Source organism: Cinclus cinclus, chromosome 6 (genome assembly GCF_963662255.1).
Source record: "Cinclus cinclus chromosome 6, bCinCin1.1, whole genome shotgun sequence".
NCBI classification, from domain to species: domain Eukaryota; kingdom Metazoa; phylum Chordata; class Aves; order Passeriformes; family Cinclidae; genus Cinclus; species Cinclus cinclus.
Genome location: NC_085051.1, coordinates 47,611,212 through 47,633,683, shown reverse-complemented (window position 1 = coordinate 47,633,683; position 22,472 = coordinate 47,611,212). Strand labels below are relative to the sequence as shown.

Genomic DNA, 22,472 nt, shown 5'->3' with positions numbered 1-22,472 from the left:
TGCCCTCCGGCTCTGGCCCCGGCCCCGTCCCCGGCCCCGGCCCAGCCCCTTTTTTCCGTGCCTGGCTCCAAACTTTTCCCGCTGCCCTCCCGTGTGTGCGGAAGCCCCGAGCTCGGCGGTGAGCGCCGGCCGGGAAGCCCCCGGCACGGAGAGGTTGCCGGCGGCGACAGCCGGAGCATCCCGAGGAGGGGAAGCCGGCGGGGCGGGCGGGGAAGGGAGGCGGGCAGGGCGGGCGGGAGGCGCGTCTCCATGCCGAGGGAGCCGGGACTTGCAGGGCTGTGGGTTTTCCCGACCACTCTTTCCCCTCCGCACCCGCCCATCTCCCTGCCTCCCTCCCCCCCTTCCTTCCCTCCCGCCTTCCCTCCCTCCCTCCCCTCCAGAATTAAAGTTGGGACAGTCGCGCTCCGGGGATGGGTGCGAGCCAACGCCTCTGCTGCCGGCTCGCTCTGCTCCCTCCCCAGGTCGCCCGGAGTCCGCACCCCCGCCCGCCCGCCCAGGAGGGATGCTGCTCCGGCAGCTGCTGGGGCTGCTCCGCTACTGCTGGCCCTCCCTGCTGCTGCACTGTGCCCTCCACCCGCTCTGGGGGTCCCTCCAGGTAGGGCCGCCCGAGCCCGCTCTCAGCTGCGGGGCGCGGGGGGCGGCGGGGCCGGGGCGGGGGAGAAGCGGGGGCGCGGCCAGAGCCCCTCCGGACCCCCGGCACTGCGGGGAGGAGGCCGTGGCGGGGCGGTGGTCGCGCAGGCGGCCCCAAAGCCGGGAGAGCTGTTTCTATGCCGGGCGAGGGCCCCCCTTGCTGGGTGCTGCGGGACGGCGGGTGTGCGGGACGGGCGACCGGAGCCAGCCCCGGAGCGCTGAACTCGGTCCGAGAGTGTTCGGTCCTAGCAGGATGGAGTTGACTTTCTTCGGCGCGCCGGCGGTCAGATGGTTGAGAAGCGCATTTTGCTGCTGATGGCAAGATGCACGGAGAGAGGCAGCGGCGGAGCGGAGCCTTGCCGTGGGTTTTCGGTATTGATTGCGAATTGAATTGAGGGTTTTCTGGGTAAAGGGCTGAATCAGCTTTTGCCAACTCCGACGCTGTGGTGTTGTGTGACCTTGATTGTAATGTGGGTGGCCAGCAAGAGAGACTGGGAGAAATTGATATACAGTGAGGGAGAGCGCCCATCCAGTTTGGAGAATCAGAACAGCAGTAGAGCGCAGCTCAAATGCGTCACTTCGATATTTTAAAGTTTATTTATAATATATGTCTCCAGTGAAGTGATTGATGAGCCAGCCAAGTGCCGTTCATGAACAGACCAATTACAGTTTCTTTCTTGGAAAAACAAAGTGGAGACTCCACGTCTTTTACTCCCTGATCTAAACTTAGTGACTCCCAAGAGATTAAAGAGAGATGTTGTTTGTTTTAGCATCTTGTCTCTTGCCATGAATGACAAAGAGGATTTGTGCCCCTTATGGAGTAAAATGGACAGAAATACAACAAAAACAACCTTTAAACCAATGTCCTGTCATAAAAAAATTCTGCCAGTGTTACCTTCTTGCTGTCCTCCTCAAGTATTTAGGTAGCTAATCTTAAGTTAAACTGTAACTGAATTTTTCAAGGAAGCACAGTTAGGTGAAAAGAGATGCCTCCTGCAACGTCTCTCCTATCAGTCAACTGAGCAGAGAAAAAAACCTTTGATAAATATCTTTGTGGCAAACTACTCACATGATCCAAAACAATCTTTCAAAAACAATTACATTTATAAAAATTGGAACAGGCTCTGAGAAATACAAAAGCCAAACAGCCTTTCCTTGCAATAATTTAGAATTTGTATGAATGTCCCATTCATCAACTGTACTTGTGCTATCGCTTGCTGTTCTGTGGAAGAATAAACAATAAGCCCGCTCATACTTCAGCTTTTTTCCAGTTTTTTTCAAAGCTAGGTTTTATCTAGGGCTCCCATTAGCTGGTTCCAATGGAAAGGGGCAGGTATGGAATTCTCCTTGGCATGCCAGCCTTCCATCCCTCCTGCGACTGAAACTCCTTCCTCGTTGAACCCCTCCCATGATTCCCTTCCCCATGTTGAGTCATAATCCTTGCTCTTATCTTCAGTCTCACAAGCCATTCTCTCCTTGACTAATTCTGTAATGTTGCCGCTCCCCTGCCCCTGCTCCATCTATAGCAGCAGTTGTGTTTTCTCACATCCCCCAGCCCCTCCTCACTCATTTGTCCCCACAATGACTTAGTGTGGCATTGCCTTCCCTCCCACCTCGGCATTCCCTCTTTAGGCCCCGCCTTGAGACACTTAAGATAATCAGTCAGATGCTAATCAGTGGAGAAGCAGTTATCTTCCTAAAAACGAAACCAAAACAAAACCCACAGTCTTTTCTTATTAGTGAGGTAGCCAGTTCTGTGACAACAGGGATTATTCTGTCAGAAGCTTTTGACATAATTTTAAAAAGAGCAGAAAGGGCCATGATAAATAGCAAGGACATATTTTTTTCTGGTTTTGTAAACATGGATCTGGATTAACTGCTGTGAATTGCACAGAACTGTCCTGGGATTTATGCAGCGGTGTTGAGATCTCATCTCATCTCTGTAGACTGCTTCCAAGAGACAAAGCTCTTGCCACATCAGCAGGCTTTTAGAGGTCTCTGTGCCTTCAGTCAACTGCACTTTTCTGTTATAGCTCTGCTCCTTTAACCTGATTAAAAAAGTCACAAGAAGGCCACCCTCCAGGGACTGTATTAATCCTCTTTTCCCATCCCACTCAGTAGAACATGCTTGTGGACTGCTGCAACCCCATGGGACTCTACTGAAGTACTAAACAGTTCTGACCAAAAGCAGATTTGTCCTTCCACGGTATGCAAAGCAGGACTAGGATCACTGTTTCTAAAAGAAATCTTGGATTAAAGAGAAGTATTCCACAGGCACAAACTTTGACAGAGAGTGCAAAAGGAAGCCACCAGTTACCACTTTCTGTTTGTTCTTCCCTGGATATTTGTGGACCAGATTTTCATTTACATAAGTATTTTGAAACATTTGTCCTCTTTGCAAAACATGTCCACATCAAATGCACAAATCCGTAAAGTCAACTCTACTCATTTTTGGAGCAGGGAAAACATGCATCAGCTTGAAGTCCAAGTAGCATGTGCCTAGACTGGCCAACAGCTCATGTGTTAAGAAAGCCTCGTGCCAAACAAGCGACCAAGTTTCAGATAGGCAAAGAAAATGTGTTCATGGCACCTCCAGCAGCTGGAGGAATGGCTGGGAGAGCGAGGGACCAAGCCCTGTGCATCCATCTCCAAAGGTGATCCCTTGCCAAGGCAACCTCTGTGCCACAAACTGCCTGGCAGCCTGGTGGGTTTCCGGTTACACCTTACTTGCAAAGGTCTTCCAAAGCCGCTCTGGGGCCATGGAAGTGTCTGCCAGAACAAATAAGCAGGAAAGTTTGAGGCCAGAGTCTTTTAGGTGACCCGGCCATAGAAAGGTGTGACTCTTTCCAAATCCTTTTCCTGCCACGTGCTGTAAAGGCAGCTTGAATTGCAGACAGTAAGAAAGAAACAATGGAGTATTATTTAATCATCTCCTGCCAGAGCAAGATTGTTCCCTAAAGCATATTTTCTAGTTATTTTTTCTGCTTACCTTTAGAAGACACAAGTAATAGCTTTCATTTCTTTCATAAGAAGACTAATAGACATCAACAGAGGGATTTTTTTTTTTCTTGAAAAGGAGCCAAATGACTTCCTTTTTCCCCCTGATTCTATCTTGCTACTGTTATCTGCTGCTTTATATTACTGTTACTATTCTGTCCTCTTGCTGCAGTCCTTGACTATTTCTTTCCTCCCCGAGGCCCTCAGCCTCGATTTGGGTCTTTCCTTTTCCTGGCAGATTTCAACCAACTTAAAATATCTTTGTTTTTAAAAGTAAGCCTTTAAGACAAACATGTCAAGGTAATATTTATGTTCCTTCTTCTATCTTCTAACAACCACACATTTCACCCAGTGACAGGAGAAGAGAAACAAATAGGTGATAAAGCCCATGCTTTTAAATGTCAGTTCTCTCCCAACTATTTAAAAATGAGCATGGGAAATTTTTATAGAGGTTCAGGCTAAAGTATTGAGAAACTAAGCAAAATTTCCTCTTTTTTTTTTCTTTTCTTTTTTTCCCCCCTAAAATAATGTTTTTAAAGTAGACAAGAGCAGGAGCAGCAAGTGGCTGGCCATGATAGTGTTAATCTTGCCTGCAAAGTAATTGACAAAATTATCCACTATTTTCTGAAGACACTCTATTACCAGCATAAGGTAGGAGAGCCTCCAGGGATTTAAAAGCAGTCAATAGCTCTAAAAAAAGACAGAGAAAGCCTTTGGTTCTGGTTGATATTAAGTTAGAGCAATAAGTCAACAACATAGCCTTGCCATACCAGCGCTGTCTTCAGACTTATATATGCAAAGCTGCTTCTGATCTGCAAATGAAGCTGGCTCCAAGTCTGCTCAATGTTATTCTTCCCTGTATCCATCCTCTCCCATCACACTACCTCGTGCAAGACTGTAGTGAGCTCTCAGGATCCAATAACCGAGGGCCTAGGCAGGGGACTGTAGCTATAGCTAGGAGTTAATAGCTGCTTCCTAATCAGCTGCCGATGCCAGTGGAGAGGTGCTGCCCTACCTCCTCGTGCCAGCACAGTAAATCTTGTCACACCTGTTGAACAAGGAGGTACCCCAGGTCTGCCCCTGACACTGCACGGGAAGGACGCTTCTCTCACAGGGCTCTTCTTGGGAGCGTGCCTGGAGCCCCAACCCCTCATGTGAGCAGTGTTGGAGGATATTCTGCTGCCTGGGATCACTTACTTTAAAAACAAATAAACCTTCTTAGTGGACAGATTTATTACTAGCCATGAGGGATTACGCAGCCAAGTTGCTTTGATTCATTAGAGTGTTCAGAGAGTTTGTGTAACTTCCTGGAAGATGTCTGGGATGGTCTTTAACCATCCTCTTACTGTTACCTGATGATGAAGGGGAAAGTTGGAAAGCGCTTGTGCTGAATTTGTTTTTCCCTATGTTTGGTAATAGATTTAGACAAGCTGTTTAAAGAACTGTGCCTTCTGCCTTATGCTGTGCTGAGCCGTCCTTCCAACTTAGCTACATGTAGCCTTTTCTATTCTTTCCTCCCTCCCTATAATATTTAATCAACAAAGCCCTACCTCCATTTCCCTGAGGCCAGAGTAATGCGTCTTTCTGCATTTAGAAACCTCCTACGCATGGGAATGCGTCCTTTGTGCAGTGATGTTGTTTTAATTAGCCATGACTCTCTTTTTGGCCAGAAACATATAAAACTACTGTATACAGCTTTCCTGCGGGCAGTGCAGCCCCCTTGGTGCCCAGCTGGGGGTAGTGGAAGAGGCACACTGGCTGTGCTGGGGGCCAGGGTTGAAAGGGGAAAGGAGACACACTGTGTGCCCAGAGATGGCAGGAAAAGGGAAGCAAAACTTGGGCAGGAGAGAGAAGTGGGGAGAAGGCAACCCTGGGTGACCCTGCCAGAGAGGCAGAAGAAGTCTGCCTAAATCAGATCAGAAAACATGGCATGAGACATCTTCTTTGTAATGACCAGCATGTTGTGGAAAAAAGCTAATTGAAGAAGATGATTTAGACCAAAACTTTTAGGACAATAACCCGCCTGAGACCAAACTGTACAAGACAATATGCTAGCATAACTGTCCTTAGCTTTAGCAGGACACAAGCCTGTCCCAGGTGGTTTTCTAATACTTACACTCATAGTGCTTGTTAGATAACTTGCTTATTAATCTTTTAGCCTTTGCTTTGTCTCTTTGAAATTGTATCCTGTATAAGTCATTCAAAAAGAGCTAGCTTAGAGACCTCTAAAGTTAGCACCTCTCAGAAGCTTTTGTGATGCTCAGCAAATTTCCTTTTCATTGGGGACTGACTCCATTTTGTAGCATTATATTTTACCGAATTATACTGAATATTCCTTGAATCCCTAGTTATGTAAATGCTACTCTGGTAAGAAAAACATGCTGCTAATAAATAGTCCTTGTCATGACTAGATCAAGCTACTGAATATATCGTATACCAGTACTGGTTAAATCACTGCCCATGGCCAAGTGGTGCTTATGCTTGGGTTCTGCAATGCCTCACCTTCACTGTTATTATTAGCCAATACTGCAACTCACAGGAGGCATTTCCATTTAAACCATGTTATTGCTGTGGTCCACAGATGATTAAAATGTGGTAGCCTCTCCTCTTTGCAGGAAGTGAAACACCCTGTGAAATGCTCTCTGAACTTCAAGTGAGGCTGGGAAAGCAGAGGAGGGATGTCCTCTGGCTTTCAGTTTTGCCATAAGGAAAATGAACATAATCCTGACCCTAACTGTCTTGTAATTTTTATTAGCTCTCTTTGGCTTGCAGCAATGACCCTGTGAATAATGCATGCTGCTAGATGGCTTTCTTAAGGAAAAAAGGCTTATGCAATCGTATTGTCTGCCACTGCCTGCCTTCTCCTTACCCCATAATAACTCAGAAAGCAGCTGGTCAATCTACCAAATTTGACAGAGGGAAAGAGGTCTTGAAGAGACTGTGTTAAATAAGAAAAAAATATCAAAAATTGGGACCATGTAGGGAAGGGACATCTTAGGAACTTTAGCTCAGTTCTCACTATAGGTCTGAGGTGGCACTCAGGTACTCAAGTCTAAAAATGACATTCGTCAGCTTTCACTGTTCTGCTGCTCATGCAATGACTTGTTTCTTCACAGATCACTCAGGGTGAGCCCCAGAAGTCATGCTCCAAGCCTGTAGCAGAGAAATTTACAGAGAGCTGCCAGGAAATTTGCCAGTGCAGGCCACCTCCACTGTTACCACCACCTCCTCCACCTCCACCGCCCCCGAGGTTGCTAGAGGTGCCAAGTAAGTAGCTACTGGTGCAGTTGTGGTGTGCTGAAGGAGGGCAAAGCAATGGGGACACCTGGGTAGACAGGAGAAAGGATGTGGGAAAGGGCACAGCTAGCTCATTTGTCATTTCCCACTTAGCAAATGGAAGAAGAAATGCTCTCAGTAGAGCTGGAGATGTGTTTTCTGATCAATGAATAATGCTTGGCTTTTGGAGGAAAGCCAGAGAAATTCCCTCCTTTCATAGTGTTACATATGATTCCCTGGATTTAAATGGTTCCCTAATCCCCTAGCCCTGGGAAATGCTTTCCTACAGACACATAGTGCTGTACTGCCCCTTGAGTTGCTTGACCCCATTTTTTGCCAGGTGTGCAACTTGAAGGTCTGAGTGCTCCAAGGCAAATTAATTAATAAGCAGACAAAAATCTAAACACTCTGTCTAGACCATTCAGTATGTTTGACTGTTGTCAAGACACTGGAGCATTACAGTTTACCATAGTAGTGAGTCAGGCTCACTGGTTTTAAATTGCTCACAACCGTTACAAAAATAGGACGCATGTCAGGAGTCAATGGCAAGTGAGCAGTTTTCCCACTAATGCACATACAGGCTAAGACTAATCTCGTTCTCTTCATAAAAATCTGTGCTCCCAAGCCTTACCCATTGCATCCAAGCTCCTCCTTATTTCCAGCCATACATCCCCATGCCCAGCACACCTGGTGCCTTCAGTTCCTGCTGGCTAGCTCTGCAGCTGCTTTCCACATCAGTATTCCTGTGATCCCTGACATACAGATAATTTCTGGAGAGTGATATCTGTCCCCATGATCCCTGCACAGTGGGAGAAGCCTTCCCAGTTCTATATGCACCCACTGGGTTCAGGGACACAGACTGGATCCTGGGTGTTTGGCATTCCAGTAAATCTCCTTAACACTTACGCATATTCATAAATTTGTCTCTCCCTATAAGGCTGCCTGCTAATTCTTCTCCCTGCTTATATAAACTCTCCTGGGAGCAGTGTTGCAAAGTGTATCCAGTACCTCCAGCACTTTCCCCAAGGAAAAATAAATCATTAGGTATCATCATCTGGCTCTTTGTCTTTATCAGTGCCATGTCCAGATGTGCAGAAGACATGAAGAAAGCTTCAGCACAGCTCTTAGGCAGAGGACAGGCAGGATTTTTCAGTATCTTTTCTGCCAGGAGCATGCTTTGTACTTGTGCTACACTGCAGAAAATTAAGGCAAGGGAAGAGAAAAGCCAACAGTGAAACACTTGGGAAAGGATGTACAAAGACAGCTGGGAAAGCAGAGAGGGATAGCTTTTATAGCAGGAAAAATCTCTTTCAATGTTCAGGAAAATGTCATGGAAAGTAATATGGAAAATTACCTTGTTCTTTGTATCACAGCCAGAATATAAAGTACTTTGTCACTCTCTTTTCTTGTACCTGGGGTACCCTGTTGCCCTGAGGGAGATGTGGCAGAGTGTTGGTACAGGGACCAGCCCTGCTGACCAGCTGCACTAGGAAGGGAGCACCACTGCCAGGCTGCTTCTTCTCCATCAGGCAGCTGCTCTGAGTACATGGGTTTGTCCCCTGTCAAGTGGGAAATAAATCATGTCAGAAAAAAAGAAATCTGTCACATTGCAGAAAGAAGAACAAGAAATCAAATGGGTCTGTTGCTGGGATAGCCTGATGCTTTCTCAGGCTGGATTGCCAGGTGCTAACACAGTTCTAAAAATGAGCTATATAAATCCAGATGACTAATATTTAAGCAAGTGACTTCATTTCAAATACAATGAAAAAAATAGATTACACATTTCTTTCACTGGTAAGCTTTAGAGTAGCAATCAAGTGCCTCATTTTGAATGATGCTTTCATTACCATCAGCTGTCTAGGCACTGTGATTTAGTCCATGTGTACAGCAATCCCCTTCCTTGGGAGAAAGAACAAGCCTCGTGGTTAAATATTGATGTTATAGACATTGCTTTTAAATGGTATTCAGAGGAGAGGGAAGTAAAGAGCCAAAAGCTATTGTGAAGGGGTTGATGCTATAGTTGCACTTTGCACTTTCTAAGTGAATAAAATTTAGTACTGGAATGACATCTGAAAAAAACAGCAGTCCAGGAGCTGCAAGATTTTTACATTTACAAGGTGCCGTGTCTGTGCCATGAGGTCCCACATAAAGATGTTGGAATTGCTTTCAGAGCTTTGTGAGCCGCTAAAGGCTGAAGTCTGCTAGGCACTGTCCTTAAAAGCTCTCTCTGAAATCAAACTGAATGTTGCTGGAGATTCAGATCAACTTTAAAGCAGCTACCATGGTTTGGGCTGGGTGATTAAACCAATAGATGCAAAAATCCTGTCACTCCAGTCACTACAGATAGTGACAGTTCAGTTATCTGCTATATGAAGCATCTCGTGCTCTTTGACATGGCCTCCAGCTGCTGCTGTGGAAAATCAAAGAACCCTCTGATGTGTCCTCTCTGTTAATCCCACCTGATTGTTTTACAAATCCTACTTGGTTGTATGGGATGGCACTGCATAACTGTTTGTGAGCAGCTGAATCACTCCCTGGAAGGCTTTTATTGTGCTTGAGGACTTTTAGGAACAATTGTAGTACATTTAGTGTCTCATTAGACACTACAATATTGACAGGTTGATCCAGCAACAAACCTTTAGCTCTGCTTCCTGCAGACAGATTTATATAAAATCTATTAAATGCAGAGAAACCTGGAATTCACATACAATAGCTGGCAAATGCTGTGCTTACTCTGAGGGGAAATAACCAAATTCCCTCTGTAGAAAATGAGTCGAATCACACAGCTTAGCAGGCAGTCTAAAATCACAAGCAGTGTTAGGAGCACCAGCTTTCCCTGGTTTAGGAGACACCTCCCTGTTACAGTTGTGTGTTTACATCAAGAATGTGTGAAGAGTGTTTCAGCATATCTGAGGAGGCACTGAGTAAATGAATGAAACTATATGAATATGGGAAATTAAATAGACTGCTTTTGTCCTCCTTCAGGGATGACCCCTGGTCTCCTTTCCCCACATTTCTAACTCCTTCACATGGACCACTTACGTTTATGGTGCCACATCCATCCAACCCCTGCCTCCACTGCCTCTGCTCTGCAGCCAATTCCATCATGGCAGCATAACCTGTGCCTCCTCCTGGGAATCCATCTGCCTTACAGTACGTGAATGAAAGCTGTCATCAGCCATGCTGCTCCCTGTGCATGCTGGGTCTCTCAGTATTGCTGGTTCACCCTTACCTTTTTCTACAAAATGGGAGACATGGACTATTTGAGTTTTGACTTTCCTGAGCTTCATTTCAGGTGGAGTTTTTTGTCATCCCATTGAGATACTGCTGTCTGATTCGATATAGATATGTACCTTACCAAGGGGCTCTGAGGAGAGGGACTCCAGCCCATGTTAGAAGTAACTAGGGTGGTGGGGACTGTGTGATGGTGAGGACTGTCAGGAGACATGGTCCCTGAGCCCACAGCAGTTCCTCCAGACAGTTTGGCACATCGATGTTTCCGGAGTAACTCCCCTTATGCAAGCAGCAGCCTGCTCTTTAACCCATGCCTAGAAAAACACTCATTGATGAAGTGAAGGGAAAGCTCATGAGGCTCTAAGGTGCCTAAGGGCAACTAAACTTAGATGCTGACAGCAAAGGAAGAAGGAACTTTCAATGAAATTGAGTGTGCTCCCTAGATATGTCTGCAATGACCTGAAGGCCATAGAGATGCTCAGAACCTGGCCTTTAATTAACTGTGTCTTTTTTCTCTCCATCTGCTTTCCTCCTTGTCTCTGGATTTCAGCCAAGACTAAGACAAGGTGGATGGAATACTTATTTAGACAGCATTTCTAACCCAGCTTCACAGACCCATGAGATTAAGCTAGTTCAAATGATGTTGACCCTTAAAAATCTGAGAAACTGCTGTTGTCAACCCCTAAATACTCCATGAGCAGGCAGGTTTCTCCAGGGGTATTGCAAAGAAGAAAGGACTTTGTCTAGAAGTAAAAGCCAGGCTTTCAAATCAGGAAAGGGGGAAGGGGGTAGAACTAGATATATACTGTAGTCAGTATCAGTTTTAACCTGTGTAAGGTTTATGAAAAATAAATTCAGAAGTGACTTTAAAATGGTACAAGGAGGAGAAAGAATGTTCTTGAATGTACTCCTCACTTGTTGGTGAGCAATGTTTGCTGTCTCTGCTCTACCGTTCTCCCACATTGGGTGAGGAGTCCATGGTATTGCCATCTGCTCTCTGGATGAAGGAAGTGTCCAGTCAAACATTGCTTCAGTCAAAATTCAGGATACATGAACCAGTCTCTGACATTTGGATGCTCGCACATAGGTACACAGTGAAGTCTTTACAGCTCCTGACCTTAGTGGAAGTTTGCCCTGAGCTGTCAGCTGAGATCAAGCACAATCATGTTAGTGCAAAGCCAAAGTGAATGACATCACTGCAGAGGATTCTAAACTCTATGCAGTAATTGTATCATTTTGTTTTCCAGAGTGAAATCTTTATCTCTGGAGACAGAGCATCTAATTAACTCATTATTTGGGCTGGTAGAAATGCCAAAATAAAAATGACCAACTACCAGAAGGGTGAAACCTTTTGGCAGCTATATAAGCTCAGATGTACAGCTCAATTTCAGAAAGCATGCAGGGTCCCTTCAGTGCAAATAGGAAAGCTAAGGACATTCAGATCTTTTGGGACGGATCATAGATTCCTGGAATGGTTCAGGTTTAAAGGGACTGTAAAAATCTAGTTTTACCCCCCTGCCATGGGCAGTGATATCTTTCCCTAAACCAGATTCTTCAAAGCCCCATCCAAACTGGCCTTGAGCTCTTCCAGGGATGGGGAATCCACAGTTTCCCTGGACAACCTGTTTCAGTGCCTCACCATCTACACAGTAAAACTTTCTTCCTAACATCTAATCTAAATTTATGGTCTTGCAGTTTAAATCCACTACCCCTTGTCCTTAGCCACACATACCCTTGTGAAAGGTCCCTCTCCAGCTTTCTTGTGGGCTCCCTTCAAGTACTGCGTGGTGCTAGAAGGTCTCTCAGCCTGTCTCACAGAAGAGATGCTCCAGCCCTCCGATCATCTTCATGGCCCCTCTGGGCTCCATTTCCTCCAGGCCGAGCTGATCATGGTACTGCAGGTGGGGTCTCATGGGAATGGAGTAGTGGGGAGAATCCCTTCCTTCGACCTGTTGCTCATGCTTGTGTTGATGCATGCAGGAAACCCTTGGCTTTCTGGGCTGTGAGCGCACATTGCCAGGTCATGTCAAACTTCTTGTCCACCAGCACCCCTAAGTCTTTCACCTCAGGGCTGCTCTTAATCTATTCTCATCACATAATTTGTTTGTACTCGGGATGGCCCTGACATGGTTGCAGGACCTTGTTGAACTTCACGAGGTTTGCTCAGGCCCGCTGCTCAAGCCTGTCAAGGTCCCTCTGGATGGCATCCCTTCCCTCTGGATGGCATCTGTTCCCTCTGGGTGGCAGCCATACCCTCCAGCGTGTTGACTGCACGACACATCTTGGTGTCATCAGTAACCTTGCTGAGGGTGTGCTTGATCCCACTGTCCATGTTGCTGTAGCAGATGTGAAACAGCACCAGTCCTAATACCATCCCCTGAGGAATGCCACTCATCTCTAGACTGTCACAGTGTGTGTATATTAGGCAGGAATCTGAAGAACAGGAATAGTCTGGAACTTCTTAAACTTAGCATAGGTTTTCAAGTAACCAGGAAAGCTGAGCATGGTTCTGATGCTCACCACTACATTTCTTGTGCTTGGATGCTGACGTATTTGCCTACTCGATGCCTAAAGAACTTTTGTCCTTGGCAGAGGTCTGGTTATCCCCCAGGAGTTGAGGGGAAGCTGTGATTGCAAAATGAATTGAAGTCTTCCTGGAGGCCACGATGTGTCTTCAAGTACGAGATGCCCAGTAATCAGCTCGGGTCAGTCTGATGTAGGCTGCTGCAAGAGCAGCTGAGCATCTCAGAGAGCTCTGAGTTTAAGTTCCCCTTCAGTTGGCATTTCATCCTGTGAGGGCTTTCTATCTTTACAAGCACCCACTGCAAAGCTGTTGGCCCTAAGAACTCAGCTGGCAGGACCAGCCTTTACCTGCTGCCCTTCTTCAAGTCTGAAAGACTTGTTCAGAGGAATTTTGAGATATTTGAACACATTTGAGGAATCTTGGGCGGATTTCTCCCAAGTGATGCCCAAAGGAATTGTTAGCAGACAGGCAGGGCTGAGTTTGTTTTATATTATGGAGAAGACATCTCCTTCCATCCTGCATACAACATAGTGACTACAAAAACTGAAGAGCGGAGAACTAGAGTAGCCCCAAAATGTCAGGGGACACATTGTCTGCTTCATGGAGACATTTACAGTAGTGACTGCTACTGCGAGAGCAAGTCTGGTCTAGACAGTGACTTTTTTAAAATGCAAACAGAATGCTGAAATAGGGAAGCCCTTCCACTTTTGGTAACACAGCTGTCACACTGTGAATTGCAGTCTTGTGTGAGAGCATTGTTCATAATTTAAAAAGCAAAACCAAAATTCAATTCTTGTCATCTCCCAGATACACTTTTGTGTACAGGAAGCATGTGACTCTCAGAACTGGCTGTAAGATTCTGACGTTTTCAAATCTAAATTGAACTCCAGCCCTGCAGCCTGGAGCCATGGATGATGGCAGAAGTAGAGTCTCGTCGAGGTGCCCATCATATTGTTTTCACATCACAGACACTACCTTCACTCTTAGCACAGTGAATCAAATCATTAAGCATCCACGACTGGATTAAACAGAATTCACCCATCTAAATCAGAAATGCAGTGATTGGATTTTCTGCCTCAAATTGCACACACTCTGATTTTGTCACCAAGGACATAAAGACTTCAAAATCCTGCTTTTTTTTCCATTTCGCACAGTTGTTTCTGGTGTAGGAATAAAAGTTACAAGTCCTTACCTCTCAGTCAAAATAAGAAAATCATTTATGGTGAGGAGATTTCTTAAGCAGCAGTCAAATACAAAATTTGAAATAGTTTGAGAATCTGAGATGTTATATTAAGTCTGAAGAGCAGGATTAGTGACTAGAAAGCAGGTAAGACTGGAAAGGTTCATACTCATATTTTCATGATAGGATTCTGCTGTCACTCTTTCACCTAACATCTCCTCATATTGAGTTATTGTAAAATCTGTTTTTCTGTTTGAAACACTGGCAAGACCAGATGGTCAATCACAGCTTTCAGTGTTTTCCCATTTCAGAGTTTTGCATCACAATGAATTCTGAAATGTTTTGTCAAGTCTAATTGTTATTTAGACAAGTGATTAAAATCTCCCCTGCTCTGGGAGGAGAGCATATTTGTTTTGAATTTTTCATACAGTAATAAATTGATATAAAGGAAAAACCCTCTCTTGAAAATGCATTTTGAGCTATATAAAAATAAGAGCCTCAGGCCAGATTTTGCAGTGCAGGAGTCAGTGGGAGTTCTGTTGTCTATAGATTGTCTAATTTTAAAAAGAACCATCACATATTAAACTGGTCCTACAATAGGACAGTCCTTTCTACTCAGAGATGCATACTCCAACATCTTGATTCTTTTTTTAAGCAGAAGGAGTTGGCTAAGCTGAAGACATTAATTCCTTCTGTGGATGGCAGTCCATTTGTACATGCCTACCATTTCACTGATTAAGAAGATAACAAATCTTCAGTGAAGTTACTGATGAGTCAGAGGCTTCTGATTTACAAGTAATTGTAGGTTCACCTGCTCCTGGCAGAAGGAGTTGTGCCTCATCTTGACAAGTCAGAAGTAAATGCTTAATTGGCACAAGCTGTTCCAGCAGGAATGGCTAAGCAGCTGACCTCAGTAAAGCAGACCTACAGAAATATGTTCTTCTGAGGGTTTTTTGCATTGTATAGTTATGAAAATGATATAAACGTGTTGCTCTGCTTGTGTAATTACAACTTAAGGGTAATATTTAAGTCAATGTAGCAGGTCGAGGAAGCAGTAGTCTGGAAGTTTGGGACGTTATCCCAAAGTGAGGACACAGTGTCCATTAATATATTATGAATATTGGCTAATAACTGATGCTGCTGCTTCCAAAATCTGTCATTAATAATTATGCAAGTTAATTTAACCCTTCCACTAGTAAATCATATTGCATTATAACTACATAAATATAGCAGCAAATTGTGGATCTCTAATGGCTGTTTAAATGAATTATTTTATTTTTTTGAAGTGTCTTTTAAATGGAGCTGGTATTTCATCAATTCATTGGTTAGAAATAATTTTAGACAAAGATCTGTTCCTTGACAAATGCTGCTATTAAACTGGACTTTTACCAATGGAGCAGATTCTCTTGAATCATCCCTGGACATTTTCCTTTCCTTCTGGAAGTGATGCATATTTTTATTTCATAGTCTTTATCAAAGGAAATGACTATCAGTGGAGCACAGGGAGGGTTTCGTTTAACTCTTGTTTCAATTTGGCAAGTTGCAGGTGCTCTGCCTCAGCTTTTCAGAGCTGTACATCAGGGGGTGACCACTGCCATAGCTTCAGTAGGGGGTCATGGTCTGCCTAAAGCCTGGGGGCAGTGCAGGCAGCACTGTAACCAGTTTGCTTGCATTTGTGACTGTGGAGAAACCTGTGCCTTGTCTTTTAGCTTTTTGGGCATTCCAAATACACTGAGTGGTGATTGAGGACTTCATATAAGGGCATTTGGCATGGTGAAATGCCTTGATCTGTTAATGTGATGTAATTGCCTTTTTAAGTGTTCTGTATTTTATGGAAACTGCATGAAAAAATTATTGATTGATAAATTTAATTTTGCTTACATTAGAATTAAATTTACACCTGGTTTGGAAGGCCTTTCACATTTCAGTTCCATCTTAATCTGGGTGGGTCATCAATTTAATTTCCCTTAAGTTGAATCTGAATACAATTTGAAAAAGGAACTTAAGAGCAGTATGTGTGGGAATTATTAACTGATCTCTTCAGGTACATTTTTAAGTGGTCACTGTAGCCCTTAATTCCAGCAATAACTGAGTTGTTGAAGTGATAAAAGGAATAAAACACATAATATCAAACAAGAGGATTATGTTTATACAGATGCCATACATCAACAGAAGTATCAGCTACATAGGCAGCGGTTCCCTAAAACTTAGACATATGACTTTCAATATGGCTTTCTTTTTAAAGTGAACTCTTTAGAGCCATCTTCACTTATCAATCTGAAGTATGTGTCTGTTATAGTCACTCTCTTCATATAGTGGGGTGCCCAGCAGGCAAAATATTTATTTCTCAGAGCTGGACACAAACCAGTACCTTAGAAACTGTCCTATTAACACATTAGGAAAATATGCAGAGTATTTCCAAGCCTTTCACAATCTTTTTTAGGAAATTCAGTCTGCAGTTGGTTTTGTCTTAGACTTTCCCAAAGGCACTAATTTTGAGAAAGTGTCAGCATTAAGACGTGAGGTTTGTCTAATCTTTGCTATTACCTAGAGGCTCTTAAGCTCTTAAAAAAGCTGTTAAGGATCTACAAGATAATGTCTTAATACCAGTAGCACAGAATGTTATTCACTTTGCATAGGTTGTGACTGATCGCACCACTCATGTGACTACTATGGAACTCTAAGGAGTTGTGCAAATCTGGACTTTAATTCAATCTGTATATAAAACATTATACCTAGAAAATCTGTTGTCTTTCTGTGGGATTGAATCTGCCAACCCTGAGGTATCTCATTAATGATTTGCTGGTGAAAGACTGGTATAACTGTAAGAGTGCAGACTCTTGAAATCATGTGTCAGCTGTTTGAATTTCAGCCTATATCATCCCTCTTTGGAAGGTCTGTTCATTGTAAGAGCTGAAAGAAAGACTGATAAGCTTTCAGAGGGCTTGAGGGTGACATACGGTGACTCCCAAAAAGGAGACATCTTGCCCACCCTCCAGGGAATGGTGAAAAAAGCAGGGCACTTTTTCCCCCTCTGCCACCATGTGTGGGAGGTTTCAGCAGAGTCAACTACAATATCAGACACCCAGAGTTATCATATCTGAAACAGAGATACATCCTCATCTCTGTAAACTTTATATTTGAGACCAGTGGATGTCAAGCACTGAAGATTATTACTATTATTAATATTATTATTATTATTATTAGGCTCAAAAGTAATGGTGATTATTATAGAATTGATCAGCTGTGTCCTGTCCCATGGGATAGGAGGCTGTACCATCACACAATGATGGAGATGCAGCACCTACAGCCACACCATCACCATACAGTAATTAATGCAAGGAGGCAGTCTGAGGGACATGAACCCACACTAAAAAAAACTAGCACTATGGCTTGTCTCATTACTCCTCTGCCAATGATGATAGAGCTTCAGCAAAACCCTGGTAAAGGAGAGTGTATCAGCAGATAAGGGAATTAACAACCTGGAAGGGCTATCACTATATGTGCTTACAGTGTCCATACTGCTGCCACTGAAGAGTTAGACTGTGTGTTTGTGCAATGAAGTGGATGGTACTGTGCTGGCATATCTCTGTGTCTCTCAGTGGTGCCTCTGTTCAAAAGAACTGAGAATTACTGTCTCCAGGTCAGTGCTGTGCTCTGCTGTTCAGTCACAGACTATGGCCTTGCTGCTGTTTCCTTGAATCGGTGATGGACAGGAAAGTCAGGTAATTACAGCTAGTTCTTGTAGAAATATAGATGAAGTACTTATAAATGGACTTGTCTGTTCTATGAAAGAATTGGGTAAGAAATAGCACCAGTGCTGACATGCAACCTTATGTTGCACATTTTATCCCTACACCTTGCAATCATATAGAAAGATGGAGCTACTGTTCCCATCCTGGAGAAGGAGAAACAAGGTTGGAATGGAAATTGTCCCAAAATCACCCAGCAAGCAAGGTGAAGAACTGAGCCTCGAACCCACATCCTGAGGGGAATTTGTCTTCTGCAAGTGACATGCTGCTTAAATACAGAGAGGTTAAAGCCTGTATCATGAAACTCAGAAGATTGAACTTAAGGTTGTATATCTTCATACCCAGCTTAAAACATCCTGGTACTCAGAGTGCTGAGAACCTCTGGAAACCACGTTACCTTCTAAAATAAATGCCATAGTGCTAATTTAACACCAAATGCTTTGGCACTTGTGACCTGTTTCTTAGAGGCACCAGACACCCTCTAATGCGATCGATGTCTCCTGCATTTCAGAAAACAGGCCACCAAGTCTGGCAGGGCTCACCTGAGCAATGGCTCCTATGGACAGACAGCACTCAGGACTACCTGGGGATGTCACTAGGACTGTCCTGGTGCTGCCCAGCCTGGCAGTGACCCAGGCTGAGGAGAGCGAACAATGTGATGATGCCCATGAGGCTCTCTCAAATGCTTGTGTTGATGCAAGGAGGATGTTGCCTTGCAAGGCTCAGGCTTCAATTCTCATTTGTTCAGGACAGAGTGATGGGGTGTGATTTAATCAGGGTGAAAACAATTTGGTCCTTTATGTTGAGAGAGAATCAGATGGTGAGTGAAAAGCAACGTCTCATGGGGAGGCTGCTGGTTAGAAAAACATGGGACAAAGTCAGATCAGAGGACAGTGGCTGATGTGAGCATGCATTGTAAAGATAAGTGCGAGAGCTGAGTATTAACTTAGAAGCTAGCTATGATGTAATCTCCTTAAAAGCCTTTTTTCCACAAGGTCTATAAATGCTACTGCTTCTCCAGATCATGCTTTAGAGAACAGATTCTCCCTCTGTGCTCTCTAACCCTGCTCTCCTCCAAAAGACCTCAGCAGATGAAAGCATGTTTTGCCCCTAGATGAGGGGTTCCTCAGTTCTGGTGAGTCCCATCAGCTTCACCCACAACCTAACAGGATTAAGGCAGGCAGGTCTGGCCCTCAGCCTGTCAGTTATTTGGAGCACAGACTTTCCCTTCCTACTTTGACAATCCCTTGACTGCTCTGCTCTATGCATCGGCGTATTTCCCTATGTGTGTAGAACTCTCAGCTGTTCTCTAGTTTCCCTCTGCAATTGTACAAAACCAAGACGGGTTATCTCACAAGCTTATTGTCAGCTATTCCAGGCATCCTGTGGGATCCTACCTTGTTTCTGACCATAGGACTTGGCCACACTGAGCTGCTGGCCGTGGTATCTCTGTGCTGGCTTCGGGCAGAGATCTGGCATCTGCCTGAGAAGTCAAAAAGGGAGTTTGCTGTTTCCACTCCTGTAATGTAGTTTTAGCCAAATCAGTTGTTTGTGTTTACTCCCAAAGAAGAGGAAACACGATCCAGAGGGGAGGACTGGCCAGCAGTCAAAAGACATTTTGTTTTCCTGGCTTTCTCACTGAGGTGCAGTGACTTTGCACAAGCTGCTTCCCCACAATGTGCTTTACTTATGTCTGGCCGACCAATATTGTTACCTATTATTATTATTTTATTTTGGTCATAACAATGCCAAGGAAAATCAGCTTCATGACACCTACCAAGAAAGCACAGTAACATGGAGCTTTAGTGAAATCCACTGCTAAACCCAAACCTAAATGTGTGCAGGTTCAATAATTCCTGAAGCTTAGATCCTGAGCATCACACTTAACGTCCCCCACCCAGCTGTTCTTTTCCATACTGACTATCCACACTCAGGTTTTTTCACCTGCAGTTCCAGTTCTGTTTCTTGCAATGAGCCATGCACTCCTCTAGTGCCTTTGACCTTCAGAAAATTCCTGCAGAGCTACCCCTTTCCTTCCCCTCCTGCACACTCCAGTCTCCAGAACTAAGCACAAAACTGTGTTTCTTGTTTCAGAAGAGAAGTGTTTTTAGAAAGGAGAAAATTAAGAAGATGAGGCAACTGAGAGTGTAGAATAACAGTGTCTACAGTGTAAGAGCTGCGGGGGAGGGAATTTCTTCAGCATCATTCCCACACGTTTTTATTATAGCAGAAGTTCCCGCTGCGTAGTGATTTCAGTATCCCCCTTAGAAGTGTAGTAGGAACATATGCACGGAGCAGCTGCACGATATAAACTTGTCTGCAACAAAGTGTGATAAACAGAAGTATCATCTGCTACAGGAATAGCTGATTCCTAGCAGTGTTATTTAACCTAGCTACTCCAGGGAGGCTATAAATCAGGACAGGCTTTCTGCCGAGCTATTGCCTGGCTGTTTACTCGACTGGCTCATGGCGCTCTGGAAATGGCCCTAAGCTTACGGGCAACAGGAAGGGCAGAAATCTGTAAGGGAGTAAAAAAAAACAAACACAGCATGAGGAAACCCGACAGGGCTACACAAGCCGTTTTTCCATCAGTCTGGAAAATGCCAGTCCTTCCTTTGCAAACCTGTCTATCCCTGATCACCAGCCCGAGGGTTGCTTTCTGCAGGCAGCTGTGGCTGCCACGTGAAGGTGAGCTCAGGGGTCCCTCTGGGCAAGCACAGCCCCAGGGCCAGTGCATTGGGGTGCTGTGAGGATGCAGGTCATGTCTGCAGTCATGGCTTTCTGCCCCTGGACAAGACGCCAAGGTCAGCTATTTCCTGGTCAGCCTCCTCTCCCCCATCCTCCCAGGAAAATTTCCACTTAAATCCAAGAGTGTGGAAGGGTACACAGGCTTTGCCTGTTCTCAAAATGCCTTTTAGAATAACAGCTGAAGATCTATATTTGTATCAAGTCTAGCAGCACCACAAACTCCACTAGCAGGCTCTTTTAAAGGATTTGTTTTTCCCATGCCGTCTGCTCTGACTGTGAGCAGCCCTGGGTACACGCAGCATGTTCCTGCCACATGCATTATCCAAACACATCTGTAGCAGTCCCTACGTGATGAAATACAGCAAACAGAGGGGATGCTTCAGCTGACACTGACTCACAGATCTCTCCCCATAGCCCTGGGTTAGGTAACCAATCTTGTTCCCAGAGAGCCCACAGCCTCCAGGGCTCTGGAGGCCGAGATCCTGACCTTCAGCTACATTTCTCTTCTGAGCATCATCGTGCAGATGCTGGAACAAGGTCCTCAGCTTGCATCAGTCTCACAGCTGGGTGGACTTCTGCTAGTTTACATGACTTTAGCCCTTGGATCTTTCTTATTAGCTGCCTAAGGCTTCATCCTATCATACAATGAAATTAATCAGCATTACATTAATAGCACTCACTTTAGGGTGAATCTACACTGCTGGGGGGACTGAAGGGTCTTATGCAAAAGTAGACAATGTGTCTTAGGCTCAGGACTGAAATCAGCTTTCTCAAAAAAGATATGAGCATGTGATGGAGGATCTCCTTGTTTCTCGTGTTTTACACAGCTTAGAGTAAAGGTCCGAGCCTTGGTGTTTGTGCAACTTCCTCTGTAGGGTTTTTCCTCACAGAACCCAAATTATTTCATATTAGTCAGGGGATTCATTGAACGCCTCTATTCCACAAGAGCTTGGATGAGATACCTTGATGTGAAGAGACCCAAACTGTAACACATTCAAAATCCTTCTCCACATTTAACTGGGAGGTCAGATTGGACACTGGAGTGTCCTGGGAGTCTTTTTCATATACCTTGACATTTGATATCACATTTAAACTTCTCTATGTTTTCTGGGCTTTTCCCTGCATCTCAGTGTGATAATGGCTGCAGGAACTAGTGTCTCTGTCTTGCAAATGGAGATGTCAGCAGGCAGCTTATGAGAATATCAAAATAATAAATAAGAGTGAAGATGAAATGACGACCCAAACTCTGTTTTAGCCAGCAGATTAACAGGTCTCTAGAATATGTGGCATACATAGAGATTGCTGAAAACACACTTCCTGCATCTTCAGTTCCTTTTAATTTCCAACCAAGACTGATAAAACACTTGAGGCCCTTGGAATATGAGCCTGCCTTCAAAATAAAATCCTATCCTGGCTTCCTAGCATGCTAATTAAAAGTGCATGGCTGATTCAGGCAGCCCTACAATAGCAAGAGAAATGCTGCAGGCATAGGGATGGCAGGGTTTAGCCTGTTGTGAGTATACAATATTAAAAACAGGCAGATGTCTCATAAGGATGATTACGACAGCACTCTTGACCTTTCTGTAAGATCAGGAATAAAAGCAAAAGAAAAACAATAATTAGTTTTGATTTATCTTGAAAGTGCTCTTCCTTTTTTAGGCATGTTATAGGGAGGTGATGGGGGTCACCTTCCACATCACATTAGTGGACACTCACCAGTTTCTTGGGTCTGTGAGCAAATTGACAGAGCCCACTGGAGATACCTCCCCTGGGATTACATGTGGGAGAACAGGTCACTGCCTCCCTTAGCTATTTTCCAGTTCAGCCCTGTGTTTAGTTTTGTTGTGTTCTGGGTTTCTTTGCTTTGTTTTGCTTTATTCTGTTTTATTTTGCTTTGCAGAGCTGGCTGCTGTGGGATGGGCAGTGGGAAGGGGTGCTCTGGTGCAGCTCCCTGCCTCAGCATCACTGCCAAGAGTGGCTCAGGGGCACCAGCTCAGCATGGCCCCCTCAGAGATCACTCTCTGTCTCCTGACAGACTTGGTCTTGTTACTTGTTAATGTCCCAGTATTCCCATGCAAAGAGCAATTAGCCTAAAACAAATATGGTAATGGAAAGTAATAACACTAATCAA

The 22,472-nt window shown here is 44.5% G+C and overlaps 1 protein-coding gene across 1 annotated transcript in view; it reads left to right on the top strand.

Annotated features, from left to right (window-relative positions):
• The first annotated feature begins 502 nt into the window (after nt 1-502).
• The window catches only part of PRIMA1 (proline rich membrane anchor 1), a 44,069-nt gene continuing 22,099 nt past the window's right edge, over nt 503-22,472 (top strand). The window contains exons 1-2 of the mRNA XM_062495531.1: nt 503-595; nt 6,744-6,894. Coding sequence (XP_062351515.1) covers nt 503-595; nt 6,744-6,894 — 244 coding nt within the window. The remainder of the gene's footprint in view (nt 596-6,743; nt 6,895-22,472) is intronic.